Source organism: Oncorhynchus keta, chromosome 22 (assembly GCF_023373465.1).
Source record: "Oncorhynchus keta strain PuntledgeMale-10-30-2019 chromosome 22, Oket_V2, whole genome shotgun sequence".
NCBI classification, from domain to species: Eukaryota; Metazoa; Chordata; class Actinopteri; order Salmoniformes; family Salmonidae; genus Oncorhynchus; species Oncorhynchus keta.
In genome coordinates this window covers 38,904,871-38,920,608 of record NC_068442.1, presented here as the reverse complement: position 1 = coordinate 38,920,608, position 15,738 = coordinate 38,904,871, and the positions used below count along the sequence as shown (strand labels likewise).

The 15,738-nt window shown below is 39.8% G+C and overlaps 1 protein-coding gene across 1 annotated transcript; it reads left to right on the top strand.

The window, feature by feature from the left end:
• The first annotated feature begins 3,165 nt into the window (after window positions 1–3,165).
• Window positions 3,166–15,086, top strand: slc35e1 (solute carrier family 35 member E1). The gene is made up of 6 exons (XM_035798967.2): window positions 3,166–3,781; window positions 5,507–5,577; window positions 6,156–6,293; window positions 7,079–7,204; window positions 7,824–8,069; window positions 12,233–15,086. Exons 1-6 carry the CDS (start codon window positions 3,454–3,456, stop codon window positions 12,467–12,469), a joined length of 1,146 nt encoding a protein of 381 aa, XP_035654860.1. The 5' UTR covers window positions 3,166–3,453; the 3' UTR covers window positions 12,470–15,086.
• Window positions 15,087–15,738: the final 652 nt, after the last annotated feature.

The following is a 15,738-nucleotide window of genomic DNA, read 5'->3' as shown; positions in this document are numbered from 1 at the left end:
AGAGCAGCAGACTTCCCCTCTGGCACATGGCGGCGAGCTGCAGATCCCCTCCTGGTCCTCGTGTCCATCCTCATGAAGTTATGCAGGACACAGGTAGCCTTCACACACCTGAATTCCTCCAGGAGGCAGTCCCTGGTGACCCAACCTTGCAGTGCCCTACACGTTAACTAGGTAATTGTTTTGAAGATATCTCCAGTTACAAGGTATCTGTAAGAATATGGAAGACAATGTAATTAGACTTTTACATCACCAGTTCATTGTAGATGACTAAAGTATAATATCCCTTATAACATTGGATAGATAGATGTGTAGTGTGGTTCATTCTGCTTTGTGTACTTTAATTAGGACGCTGCCACAACTGCAGGTCTGCTAGTTGAATTATTTTTATTTGCCCTGCACACGAAGGGACAACACACATTATGTTAACCCTTGGCGTGGTCCTAGCTCTCAGGCACCTGCACAAGCACATGGACACTCACTCAAACACTGTCCCAAGTACTCACAAGTTACAATAGAAACCCTAGTTAGCGAGCTTTGTGATACTTGTTAACATAAATCTTTATATTATCCACATTGTAACAAACTTATGGTAGCCTAACAGTCCATTGTGAAACATTATGACGGTTTTATATTAAACTATTTCGGAGCCAAGGAAAACATACCTTACCAGCTGAAGGTCAGGCAAAAGAAAACAATAAGGGGGTAAGGAAATACAGGTAACCCGCGATGGACCAAACAAAAATATACAAAACTTTTACAATCACATGTACAATATTGATATGAAAAAGTGTTTGTACACCAAATAAAAACATTAGCTATGCAGCTGTAATTATTATTATTTTTTTAAATACACTGAATTATTATTATTATCAAATTATTAACATCCCCTCTAGACCTGGCCTATTTGAATTGGTCCTTGTGTGCAATTTGGTGCATCATCTAGGGGAATAACATCACACTGCTACAGATGCATGGGCACACGTGTAGCATGTGACAATTACAGGATCATATCAAGGATAGCATCACAAATGAATACATAAATACCACTTGAAGAATTGATCATTTGAATCAGCTGTGCAGTGCTAAGGCTAAAAATAAATGTGCACTTCTTTGAGTACCCAGCACTGAGAACCACTGCTCTTCATATGTAGACAGGCTTTCATAGCTCTTTATCCGAGAACAGAAAACCTCACAAGACTTCATTATACTCAAATTTCAACGCACTGAATGTTATGTTACTATTATCTCCGTCCTCACTTCTAGGGACAGGAACTACACAAGTACCTGTCCTATCCAGAATAGCCTACTTTCTTACTTTGACAGTTGGGGCTGCTAGCTACAAATGCATTTGGAGTTTGTTTTTTACGATGATAAATACATCAAGGTAACTAATATGAAGTTAGGTAGCTGGTGAAATGTAATTAACTTAGCTAGCTATCTATAGAGTATGTGAAGTTGGCTAGATAGCTAACGTTAGCTTGCTCAATTAAGTTAGCCTGCACTGTAGCTAGTTAGCTAATAATGCATAATTTAACATTTTCGACATATATATACTTACTTGAATAGGTTCTCCCAGCCATGTCAACAATTGGAAACAGGGTAGCAAAGTTTGTCACCAGAGCGTTTCAGAGGATATTACTATTGAACTATTTACTTACGAATAAGACCTGAATTTTTGACGCACGGTCAAAATACTGCCAGCACGCCCACAAGCGAATCACAATAAGCGGTCATTTAACGTGTACATGCCGGGTTAAGCGGTATTGTAAACACCGGCGATGAACGATTTGTCATCGCCGGTGTTTGCAGACTTTTTTGTACAGCTTTGACATTGTTACTGATAGTAGTGGTTGCGCTTGGCTTGCACGTGTACATTCAGAACACACAACATTCTATATTATAACTGTGTTATTTGACATGACAAAACCCAAACGGCGTTCCAACCTATAGTATTCTTTCGATATAACTGTATCTTGTTGCAAACATCTCAGGCCAGACGAGCGCATCAACAATGGCTCGAATTTTAAACTCAATATCCACATTGTAAGCAGTTAAATTAACTCTCTTTTGAGCCCGTCTTTCTCAAAGTAGCCTACAACATACATTGGACTTCAATGCGCTATCCAGATGACATTTTTTGATCATTTCTCAAGTTTCTATTTCTGAGTCCCTAGTATAGAACGCCCTCTGGGGGAGGATCTACTATCGCTCTGCACTGCAGGTGGAAATGTCTGTTTGACCTATAAAAACAGTGTGCAAAATAAATATATTTTTTATTTATTCTGTAAATATCTACAACACTGTAGATTTCTTTAATAGTAAAAATTGGTATGACAGCCAGACATAAACGATGTTTGTTTTGCACAATCAAATGAACTGAAATGAACTGAAAACACGATTCAACGTGGAAGGGGCTTAATTGAAAGATAAAACTAAAACCTGTCGGCTGCATTTACACAGGAAGCCCAATTCTGATATATATATTTTAAATAATTGGTCTTTTGATCAATCAGAACAATGTGTAAATTATGTGGGACCTCTGCTGTACCAACATACTGAGGGCGCGTTCCTCTGCTCAGACGTTGCTGACGACTGTCAGATAATAAAAATAATAATAATAATATATGCCATTTAGCAGACGCTTTTATCCAAAGCAACTTACAGTCTCATTCTACGTATGGGTGGTCCCGGGAATCGAACCCACTACCCTTACCCTGGCGTGACAAGCGCCATGCTCTGCCAACTGAGCTACAGAAGGACCACAGATCTTACAACGCCTGGATAGGTATTTTATTTATCAGCTAAGCACATCATGACAATCTTTTTTTAAATAAATGTATTAACAAATATCAACAAACAAATGAGGATAAGTCATAGCAATCTGGTGCTCGATTGCACAGTCAATGAAGTGACACGGAACCATTGTCTCAGCCTTCATTCCACAATGATGGGATACAGATTGCCATATTGACCTCTAAGGTTGACTTTTGTTTAGCTTTTTAACTAACCCTTTTCCTAGCCTTAACCTAATTATCCTAACCTGCGGCTGCTACGAAAAGTCCATTCTGACATAACCGGTATTCTATCTAGTCAAAACCGGTGCAACTGTCTGGGTAGTGCAAAACCGGTGCAATCATCATCTTTGGAGGCGGTTTGATTGCAGGAAGTGACGCAATTAGCAATACATCTATGGGATTGTACATACTGCCGCATTCATGACAACTCGGAACTTTCCGACATGGAATCTTGTTATATAAAGTTCATGCTCCGAGTTTCTCCACTTGTAATTTATCAGAATGAACCAAAAGGAAGCTCTACAAAAAAATGTACGCAAATGTTAACTCGGGGATTCCGAGTTTCCGACTTGTCTGGAACGCGGCATAGTAGCTTCTCCACGTCTCACACTGCTGGCCTTGCTGCCACACACTGCCGCCGGTGACTCCGAAGTGGAAGATGGCTGCGGTGGAGCGTCCCCCAGTCAAGGAAGGGGTCCGGATAGCTTTACTCTGTTTCTGTTGGTATACTGTTAGTTCGGGAGGCAACGTAGTTAACAAAATTATTCTAAATGGGTTCCCTTATCCTGTCACAGTTTCGCTTTTTCATATATTCTCAATCGTCGTCTTCCTTCCACCGCTGTTGCGAGCATGGGGTGTCCCCAAAACAGAAATACCAACTAGATACTTCAAATGGTATATTATCCCTTTAGCTTTTGGAAAATACTTCGCATCTGTGTCGGCCCACTTCAGTATATGGAAGGTACCGGTTTCCTACGCACACACTGGTAAGCATTGCAAGAACTCCGAATTAGGCTAGCTAGCGCAGAAGCATTGCTTGGTATTCTAACTAGCAACATGGAATGCTAGCTAGCGTTACCTTGCTAACATCAACTTCAATGAATTGGTGTCTTGTGCTGGACAATTTAGGCAAGCTTTAAGTGAATTGGCTGCCTTTGCATGGGACTGTATTAACCACATTCCGTTTAACCGAGGAACTTGCGACATACTGGGTTATTTGAATACCTATTTGTTTGGGGGAGGGCCCCACCTAGCCAGTGCCTAAAATTGTAATGTTACTTTTATTTAACCATTATTTATTTAGGCAAGTCAGTTGAGAACAAATTATTCTTTACAATGACGAGCTACACCGGCCAAACCCGGACGACGCTGGGCCAATTGTGCTGCGCCCTATGGGACTCCAATTACGGCCGGATGTGATACAGCCTGGATTCGAACCAGGGTGTCTGTAGCACTGAGATGCAGTGCCTTAGACTGCTGCGCCACTACAGTTGTCTCATTCAGTGGCAAATAACAGTAAGGCTGGATCTCCGTTGATCATTAAGTAAACGGTTAGACCCGGTTAGACCTGTGCGTTAACCATCGTTTTTCTGCTCACAATAGGTTTTATGTTGTGTTACTCCTTATGATGCATTCTTGCCTGTCATGTATGACGTCCATGGTTACAACTACAGCGTACTAAGCCTACTAATACCTGCGACAGCCTATAGGGGAGTGTGTGACTGCAGTTTGTCACCTCTAAATGAAAGTGTAAAGTATGATTATTCACAATGAGTATTTGAATTGTGCTGTCATTACTATGAGAAAGCAGAACTTCAAGGTACTGTGTCAGGGATTGGCATTGAGGTCTGAACAGCACTAGCCCATCGGGCAAGACAGGAGTATTTCTTGGTTAACTGAAGATTATGGTCACTTGATTGAAAATGTAGAAGTAGTTTACACACGGAAATGCCATTACTTGTCTTTCACCTAAAAAACTGGGAGGAACCAGAATTATCTGTTTACGGTACTGGAAATCTTTGCATTAAATTCCACCTGCCCAATTACTGTTTCCTGACTGCTCAGTTCACTTGCCCCCCGATAACACTTAATGTCAATCCCTATGTGTTATGCCCTTTACTTCCTAATTAGTTAGGTACCCAATGTTGCACGTCAGCACCCATACAGTGTAACTAACTCATTGCTGTCTCAACCTCACTAACTGACACGTCAAGCTATGGCGTGATGATACAATATGCAAAGTAACACGTTTGTTGTTACTAGGGGTGTGTCTGTGACGCACAATACACAATGAAACTTAAACTGTAGGTGTGAGGCACAGTTGCATGGGCAACTAAGTCTTTAAACCACTGTATCTCAAGTCATGCTCCTTACCTTTCCAATCAATACCTGTTCCACTCAAGCCAGTGTCCTTCCGGAGACACCTGAAACCCCACCTCTTTAAGGAATACCTAGGATAGGATAAGTAATCCTTCTCACCCCCCCCCCCCTTAAAAGATTTAGATGCACTATTGTAAAGTGGCTGTTCCACTGGATGTCATAAGGTGAATGCACCAATTTGTAAGTCGCTCTGGATAAGAGCGTCTGCTAAATGACTTAAATGTAAATGTAATGTAATGTCCTCAATTCATAATGTCCTCAATTCATGCACTAAATGGGATCTTTTTATCCATTTTCCAATCTGACATTCTTTGTTTCTTTTAACCCCACAGTCAAAGCCACAATGCCAATATGGGTTGTGTTGTTATCAAGGATTATCATGAAGGAGAAGCAAACAACAAAAGTGAGTAACTCAGAAAATTGTACATAAAGCTGCTTTGGAAGATATTTTGTCCATGCAATGGTGACATGGCACAATATGAGCCTGTATGCAGGTGCATTTACAGAAAATGTACCCCGCTTCTTACATCATGTTAACACTGCAGGGGCTTTAGTAGTGTTCCGCAATAACAAAGCTATTTATGTGTCATAGGCATTTAGAGGTTGGGCAAATGTGACATGTCCCAAAACAAATTAGCAAAACAACCATGTGTATGGATGGCCATCTTTTTTTCAACTGTACTTTGAGACTCCTCCATGATTAGGAATATCCTGCTGACTTTGGCCTAGTAACTCGTTATTTGGATAGAGCATCTACAGATGGACTTCAGACTATCTACTAACCATGACCTTATCCCTAGCCCCAACCTTAACCCTTATTCGAAAAGTACCTTAACCGTAACCTTAGCAAGCAGTTGCTTATCAACAGATCGTTTGTTGATATTTTATCAATCTGTATAGCATCTACAGATGGAAAATCTGGACTATCCAAATAAAGTATAACCCTTTCTCTTTTGCACTCCTGTCTTGTGCCTGTCTCAGGTGTACGTATCTCTCATCCCCATCATCGGAGGAGTGCTTCTGGCCACGATGACAGAAATGTCCTTTGATGTATCTGGGTTAGTCAGTGCCCTGGCTGCCACACTCTGCTTCTCTCTGCAAAACATCTTCTCCAAAAAGGTACATCTTACCAGTCTGCACTCTTTCAAAAATACTGTTATTTATGTGTTGTTAGATGATGGATAAAAGTATAGCCGGAGAGCACATTTTGAACTTTGGTGGACATTTTAAATTACCTATGTGTTTGGGTAATGGTTGAAGAATAAACTCAAGCTGTTTTATTTAATAGAATACTGTATTGCCATTTGAAGGAATGGATCATTCACACTGTAAAAGCATTCCTTGCAATATTCAAGTGTAGATATAGTAGACAGCACTCATACTAAACATGAAAACTCAAGGGTTTCAAGTGTGAAGCCTTGTGAATCTTTTCAATGTATTTGTTCTTTACATACTGTCGATGTGCAGTATGGGTAGTGTCCTATACTATGCTGATGTGGCCTCCCTTCAACTAATATTTGAGGAAAACATATTTCCTCCATTGGACATTATTACTTGGTTAAATGCTGTTTTATGAAAACTGACAAGTGCTAGAATTACTTTTGATATTACTAACCCTGCAGTTACATTATTGTGAAATGATTTGTAGTGTTAAGAGTTTAACAACCATGTCTTGTTGATTACCAACTGTGATTATATTACCTGTCTATCATGCTGTTAATGAAGAAAACCAAAGCATTCAACGAACAAGAAATTTGTGCCCTCTCAATTTATAACAATGTGTCTTTGCGTAACCTTGATATATTTCGCTGCCCACTGATTTCCAAGGTAAACACACAACTGTTTTCTGAAATGGCTGGCCTAAGAAATGACAAAGCTATGAATTAATATTCATTGCTTTTTAGGTGCTGCGGGACACAAGGATCCACCACCTGAGACTTCTCAACATACTGGGCTTCAATGCTGTTTTCTTCATGGTGCCTACATGGGTTCTGGTGGACCTCTCCTCATTTTTGGTTGAGGGGGATTTTGTGAGTTTAAATAATACGTGCTTCAGTTTTGTCAAGTGTATGCGCAGGTTCATGTATGTTACGCGTCAAATAATGTGATCTTTTGTTGTCCGGCTTATGAGCTTATATGATGTGTTTCATCTACTGGTAGTGTGTGTGTGCCATACATATGATATATTTAACATACACAAGTCCACAGGAATGTCATATACTGGGTGCCAGAGGAGGCTGGTGAGAGGAGCTATAGGAGGACAGACTCATTGTAATGGCTGGAAGGGAATATTGGAACGGAGTCAAACATACGTTTGACTCCATTCCATTTATTCCATTCCATTTGTTTAGTCCAGGTGTAACTCTGTTGTTGTTTGTCGCACTGCTTTGCTTTATCTTGGCCAGGTCACAGTTGTAAATGAGAACTTGTTCTCAACTGACCTATCTGGTGAAATAAAAAAATAAGTAATACTAAATTAACCTCCACACCCAAAAAATCTTTAATATCCGGTTGCCTTTTATTCAATTGTCCCATTGAGACTACAACCTGGATACGTTCTCTTTTCCTAGAAAGTCATGACTAAATCCATTGTTCTCTCCAAATATCCAAGTAATCACTCCCTCTCCCTCCTCTGCATAACCCTTCCAGACGGGCATGTCTGAATGGACAGGCACCTTTCTCCTCCTCCTGGTCAGCGGCTTCTGTAACTTTGCCCAGAATGTCATCGCCTTCAGTGTCCTCAACCTGATCAGCCCGCTGAGCTACGCCGTGGCCAACGCCACCAAGAGGATCATGGTCATCAGCATATCGCTCCTAATGCTACGCAACCCCGTCAGCTCCACCAACATCATGGGCATGATGACGGCAATAGTGGGCGTCTTCCTGTACAACAAGGTGAGTCTCTTTGACATGCTTACATTTACATTTTAGTGATTTAGCAGACGCTGTTATCCAGTCATTACAATCACTGCATTCAACTAAAATGTGTAAAACAACCACTTTCACAATTATTGCAAGTTAATATAATATTCACTGTTTGCTAAATCAGTGCTAGTAAGAAAAAAGAGAAATGCGAGTGGGAAGGACTCTTGTCCTTCTTTCGAAAACGTCTAAAACATAATCTCTTGAAATAGTATAAGACATCTGTAATTTTATCTGAAATTTTCCAACACTTTGGCCACCAACAACTAATTCAAGTTAGTTCATGAAATAGATTAACAATTATATCAAACTCAGCATTCAGCATGCAGGTGTATAATATACAGTTGAAGTCGGAAGTTTACATACACTTATGTTGGAGTCATTAAAACTCGTTTTTCAACCACTCCACAAATTTCTTGTTAACAAACTATAGTTAAGTCGGTTAGGATATCTACTTTTTGCATAACAAAAGTAATTTTTCCAACAATTGTTTACAGAAAGATTATTTCACATATAATTCACTGTATCACAATTCCAGTGGGTCAGAAGTTTACATACACTAAGTTGACTGCCTTTAAACAGCTTGGAAAATGATGTCATGGCTTTAGAAGCTTCTGATAGGCTAATTGACATAATTTGAGTCAATTGGAGATGTACCTGTGGATGAATTTCAAGGCCTACCTTCAAACTCAGTGCCTCTTCGCTTGACATCATTGGAAAATCAAAAGAAATCATCCAAGACCTCAGAAAAAACATTGTAGACCTCCAAGCCTGGTTCATCCTTGGAGCAATTTCCATAAGCCTGAAGGTACCACGCGTACTGTCGTTTGTACAGATGAACAAGTATAAACACCATGGGACCACGCAGCCATGATACCGCTCAGGAGGAGATGCGTTCTGTCTCCTAGAGATGAACGTACTTTGGTGTGAAAAGTGCAAATCAATCCCAGAACAACAGCAAAGGACCTTGTGAAGATGCTGGAGGAAACGGGTACAAAAGTATCAATATCCACAGTAAAATGAATCCTATATCGATATAACCTGAATGGCCACTCAGCAAGGACAGAACTACTGCTCCAAAACTGGCATAAAAAAAGCCAGACTATGGTTTGCAACTGCCCATGGGGACAAGGATCGTACTTTTTGGAGGAATGTCCTCTGGTCTGATGAAACAAAAATAGAACTGTTTGGCCATAATGACCATCGTTACGTTTGGAGGAAAAGGGGGAGGCTTGCAAGCCGAAGAACACCATCCCAACCGTGAAGCATGGGGGTGGCAGCAGCATGTTGTGGGCGTGCTTTGCTGCAGGAGGGACTGGTGCACTTCACAAAATAGATGGCATCACGAGGGAGGAAAGTTGTTGCTTCAATATATCCACATCTCAAGACATCAGTCAGGAAGTTAAAGCTTAGTCGCAAACGGGTCTTCCAAATTGGACAATGACCCCAAGCTTGGAAAATGGCTTAAGGACAACAAAGTCAAGGTATTGGAGTGGCTATAACAAAGCCCGGACTTCAAATCCTATAGAAATTGTGTGGGCTGAACTGAAAAAGCGTGTGTGTGCAAAGGAGGCCTGCAAACCTGACTCTGTTACACCAGCTTTGTCAGGAGGAACGGGCCAAAATTCACCCAACGTATTGTGGGAAGCTTGTGAAAGGCTACCTGGAACGTTTGACCCAAGTTAAAACAATTTAAACGCAATGCTACCAAATACTAATTGAGTGTATGTAAAGTTTTGACCCACTGGGAATGCGATAAAAGAAATCAAATCTGAAATAAATCGTTCTCTCTACTTTTATTGTGACATTTCACATTCTTAAAATGAAGTGGTGATCCTAACTGACCTAAGACAGGGAATTTTTACTAGGATTAAATGTCAGGAATTGTGAAACTGACTTTAAATGTATTTGACTACGGTGTATGTACAGTCGTGGCCAAAAGTTGAGAATGACACGCATATTCATTTTCACCAAGTCTGCTGCCTCAGTTTGTATGATGGCAATTTGCATATACTCCAGAATGTTGTGAAGAGTGATCAGATGAATTGCAATTCATTGCAAAGTCCCTCGCAAAAAAACATTTCCACTGCATTTCAGCAGTTTGAGTTTGAATAACAGACTGGAAGCTTCAAAAGGAGGGTGGTGCTTGGAATCATTGTTCTTCCTCTGTCAACCATGGTTATCTGCAAGGAAACACGTGCCATCATCATTGCTTTGCACAAAAAGGCCTTCACAGGCAAGGATATTGCTGCCAGTAAGATTGCACCTAAATCAACCATTTATCAGATCATGAAGAACTTCAAGGAGAGCGGTTCAATTGTTGTGAAGAAGGCTTCAGGGTGCCCAAGAAAGTCCAGCAAGCGCCAGGACCATCTCCTAAAGTTGATTCAGCTGCGGGATCGGGGCACCACCAGTACAGAGCTTGCTCAGGAATGGCAGCAGGCAGGTGTGAGTGCATCTGCATGCTCAGTGAGGCGATGACTTTTGGAGGATGGCCTTGTGTCAAGAAGGGCAGCAAAGAAGCCACTTCTCTCCAGGAAAAACATCAGGGACAGACTGATGTTCTGCAAAAGGTACAGGCATTGGACTGCTGAGGACTGGGGTAAAGTCATTTTCTCTGAATCGCCTTTCTGATTGTTTGGGGCATCCGGAAAAAAATATTGTCCAGAGAAGACGAGGTGAGCGCTACCATCAGTCCCGTGTCATGCCAATAGTAAAGCATCCTGAGACCATTCATGTGTGGGGTTGCCTCTTGGCAAAGGGAGTGGGCTCACTCACAATTTTGCTTAAGAACACAGCCATGAATAAAGATACTAACCCATCCTCCAAGAGCAACTTCTCCCAACCATCCAGGAACAGTTTGGTGACGAACAATTCCTTTTCCAGCATGACAGAGCACCTTGTCATAAGGCAAAAGTGATAACTAAGTGGCCTGGGGAACAAAACATTGATATTTTGGGGCCATGGCCAGGAAACTCCCCAGAACTTAATCCCATTGAGAACGTGTGCTCAATCATCAAGAGGCGGATGGACAAACAAAACCCCACGAATTCTGACAAACTCCAAGCATTGATTATGCAAGAATGAGCTGCCATCAGTCAGGATGTGGCCCAGAAGTGAATTGACAGCATGCCCGGGCAGATTGCAGAGGTCTTGAAAAAGAAGGGTCAATTCTGCAACTATTGACTCTTTGCATCAACTTCATGTAATTGTCAATAAAAGCCTTTGACACTTATGAAATGCTTGTAATTATACTTCAGTATTCCATAGTATATCTGACAAAAATATCTAAAGACACTGAAGCAGCGAACTTTGGAAATTAATATTTGTGTCATTCTCAAAACTTTTGGCCACGACTGTAGACTTCCAACTTCAACTGTTGCTCCAATGGGAGCCGTAAAGACATTTTCCATTTTTAGAATTTAGCAGACACTCTTATCCAGAGCAACATACATTCATCTTAAGATAGCGAGATGAGACAACCACATATAATAAGAACATATCCTTGCACTTGTCTTTTCCTACTTTGCTGATAACTTCTTTGAGGAACAATGTACTTACTACGACTGTGTTTTTGTGGTTGACTCACCTTGCTATCTTAAGATGAATACACTAATAGTAAATTGCTCTGGATAAGAGCGTCTGCTAAATGACTAAAATGTCAAATGTGACTGACTGCCTCAAGTTTTTTTTAAGTTTTTTTTTTTACATGGAATAAAAGTATACTCAGAGCTAGAAAATGGTATATCATACACTGCAGTTGAAGAACAATATGAAATTAATTCAGCTTTGGAAGCTGTTAAACTTGTAACCCAACTGTAGAAAATGGCCCTGGAATGTTTTGGTACACCTACTCGAGAGCGCTTCTTTGTGTACTCCCGTTCAGTGTCGTTCACACTCTCTTAAGCTTTAGCCCCACACATCTCTTTAAGGATTCACATGTGAGGCCATGAGGTAGACATGGCTCACGCTGTACAGTGCTCACGTGCTCTGAAACCCACCCCCACTCACTGTGGAAAGTTTACATACCACATTTAACTTTGGGAAATCACACAGTAATTTACATCAATGTGTATTTTTGTTGTTATCCTTTTATGTGCTACACTAAGCTATTCCCTTCTCTTCACTGCCAACAGGCGAAATATGACGCAAACAAGGAAGCTAAGAAAAAGCTGCTGCCTTCCTCCAAGCAGGACATGATGTCCTTTGACAATTTGGGACTGGACAAGACACAGCCCAATGGTTCAGTGCCTTTCTCCCAAGGTTCAGACATTCAGTATGGTCGAAGCAACGTGTTGACCGACCACTTCCAGTACAGCCGGCAGGCCTACACAATGAACTATGGTGCCTCCAACCACCAGTATGTGGTTTAGGCTGGTGGATTTCTCCATTGGACATATTGTATTTGTTTCCAGCAGAATTCTTAAACCACCTCTAACAAAAAGAAAGGCAAGTGCTGTCGTATTGGCGGAGAGGGAAGTATCAGTCATGAGTTGGCCAGCGTTTTGTCCCAAACATGTTCTCTAACATATTCTCTTCACCTCCTTGTGTTGTATTTATTTTGATATGAACACTTAAAAAGGAATAGTTAAGTCAAAATCAAAGTTTGTCAGATGTTTTCAGACCCCAAATGTTGTCCACTTCCAACCTTGTCCTTCGTCAACTGTTGCAGATAGTGTCAATCTTTCCAGTTAATTTTGGATTGATGCATACCACTGGATCTACAAAACAGATGGCTTGGAACATGGACTCGTTTGACAAATTTAGATTTTGGAGTGAACTATCTGTTTGTTTTTTGTTTGCTTGCGAAGGAAGGGATGTTCTTATTCTTTTTTTCTGTGGGAGTTCGCTAACATGGGAATAATTGTTACTGTAGCTACAATAGCGTAGTTCAAAAATAAATAGTTAACAACTTTGATATACAGTTAAAGACCATGAAATGTTTACCATGCCCATAATGCCTTGTGAATCAGGCTTGTCCTCAAGGTTACATTGACCCCAATTTTATCACAGAAGGCATGAACATTTTACATAAATATTTTGCAGAGATTGGCAACATTTGTCCTATACATATAAAACCGTTTGCCCTTATGATATTTTCTGGTTTGTCTTTAACTAGTGATGGAGGAATGAAAATGTATATAATCAGTTGTAGGTACAGAAAGGTTCCTGGTTTGAATACCCAATCCGAAAAGGGGAAAAATATGTCTGTGTCCTTGAACAAGGCCCTTGTCAGCCATAGTAGTACCTCTGGAGGTTAATGTGAAACGACACATTTCACTGCTCTATCCAGTGTATGTGACAAAAACATATATTATTTTAATTCATTTTGTTCCATATTTACATCGGTCATTTAATCAAGTCGTATCTGATCTGGTAATAGCTGTGTAATATGTTGGTAGAAGGGTCAGGATTGGCAGACTTACTGGATCAGGCTTAAGTGTCAGTAGACTCCACTTGTTTTGCCTGTTTGTCATTTTGTTCTTAATATTCACACTTACAATCATGTTCTGATTAAGGAGTAGTATTTCCCCCTGCATGCAAGTAATTTAGCCTACAGGGAACAATAGATGTTTTTCAAAGCTGGTGTGACGCACCTGAACTGGTTATTTACTTTACAAATCAATGAAAGATGTGACAGAGACTAACTAACTTGTGTGACACTAGCTAAATGTTATCCTTGTTGACTATAAAAGGAATATTCTTCTAGTCCAACTTTTTTATTTGAGTTAGCGTGTTTCAATATGCTACAGCACATTCAAGCATTTTAAGTGGAGAATTTCTTTTCCGTTTCTTAACGGCAGGAAAGTTGGATCTAACCTGATTTTATTGCATGTTCAGCGACTGGCCGGCAACAAACTACATGCTGAGATTTTGAAAAAGCATTTTTACTGTTTACCATTAATACAAATAATGTATTTGAATATTCCCCTATGGTATATGATGGATAGTTATGGAAGACTGCACAGAGGATCCATGTGTATTTACACATTTAAGGAACTCTTGTGTGTGAGCTTGTGTGGAATTCTCAGGTAGTTCCAAGCTTCTCATAGTCCATTTAGTGAAACTTCCATATCATTTAGTTCGGCAGGTTTGGTCTGTTTACGTAATGAAATTCATACTGGCGTGGTGATTAGGCTATGGGGATTTGAATACATTTGGCTGTCACTTATGCCTGTTCTCTGCATGTCCTCACGAATGAGTTTTGACTTGACTTTGTCCTATCATTGTCTTTTGAATCTCCTTTACAGAGAAAACAATTTGTAGAAATCTGTAATTGGATAAGAAATGTTTTATTTGTGGAAGGAATATCAAATGTTGGAGCCACAATTTGGATTCTACTAAATCATTTTTCTGTCACCTTTAACATAAGATGTTATGAAGAACTGTGGTAAGTCAGCTTGGATCCCATCTTATTATTTTGTTACTTATTTTGTATTATTGTATGTCATTCTGTTCAAATGTCTCACGGTCTCTTCTTAAATCTATTGTCGAGTTTGTCACGTCCTTACGCAAGGTGCCAAATGGAAGGCTACCTGGCTCAAAGTGCATCACAAGGATTATTTTTTTTACTCTAATTTTTTGACCCAGTAGCATGGAGTGATGAATTCTGATGTGCATTATGTATATGTTTAATTTAACGTAAAGCCTAATTTATCTATACAGTAAGCTAATGGATAACACTTTGAACATGAGAATTTAGAGAAACTTTGTTAGTTTTGGGACGGTATTTGCTATGAGGTTATTTACTGGAATGTACATTTGGATATGTGGGGTTTGCTTTGTAAAAGTTGTATAAATACAATTTTTTTGTGTTTTAAATAATCTTGAAAACCTGAATTTTTACTGAACCAATGTTTATAGATTTTTATTTATGGTGTCTAAGTACAGAAAAGTATACATAAGTGCAACCATGCACAGTGTTGTCTGCTTACGTTTAGTAAATACTATTTTTAAATGTCTAAAAAAATAAATGCATTGTGAAATGAATGTATGATTTAATTTTCTTGATAAACGTGTGCTGTACATTGAATGCATAGTAAACATTTATTTGACTTTGGACAGGTGGGTGCTTACATTGGTAAAGGATGAAGGTGAGTCTAGATTACTATTGTTGACAATTCTAATGATGATCATCTGTTCAATGCATTGTTTTCGAATGTTTATTTGGACTAGTATGAATTTAAACTAAACGCTTCGGCTTATCCAATAGCCAACTGTAATTCGTAACATATCACACTAACTGTAATTCGCCTAGTTAAATAAAATAATTAAAAAACAAAGCAAGTGCTCCCTCTTGTGTCAAGAATAAGAATAGACTTTTCACAAGTTAATATTTCCCCTCCATATCTAACTTTCAGACATGGTATGGGTATTTGATTCTTGCTTGGATGAGGACAATAGGACTTTGTATTGGTGGAATTAACTACCAACCACGAAAGAGCCTGTAAGTGGAAATGTATCTTTTTATCCATTTTGTAGCTACACCTATCCATTTTCACCATATTGCTACACCTATCTAATGTTTACAGTGCCATGGGGGCTGGTAGGGCTATGTAATGGAGAGATGGAAACCTTCCCCTTACATTTACCTAGTAACTATTACACAAAGACTTGCGGCTGCTGTTCCACTTTACCCTTC

What these genes read in the sequence shown, in the direction of transcription:
- slc35e1 (XM_035798967.2), top strand. Translation starts at nt 3,454, where the DNA reads ATGGCTGCGGTGGAGCGTCCCCCAGTCAAGGAAGGGGTCCGGATAGCT. An exon ending in AGGAGAAGCAAACAACAAAA is followed by an intron (nt 5,578 to 6,155) that starts GTGAGTAACTCA and finishes TGCCTGTCTCAG; the next exon opens with GTGTACGTATCTCTCATCCC. An exon ending in TTTTGGTTGAGGGGGATTTT is followed by an intron (nt 7,205 to 7,823) that starts GTGAGTTTAAAT and finishes TAACCCTTCCAG; the next exon opens with ACGGGCATGTCTGAATGGAC.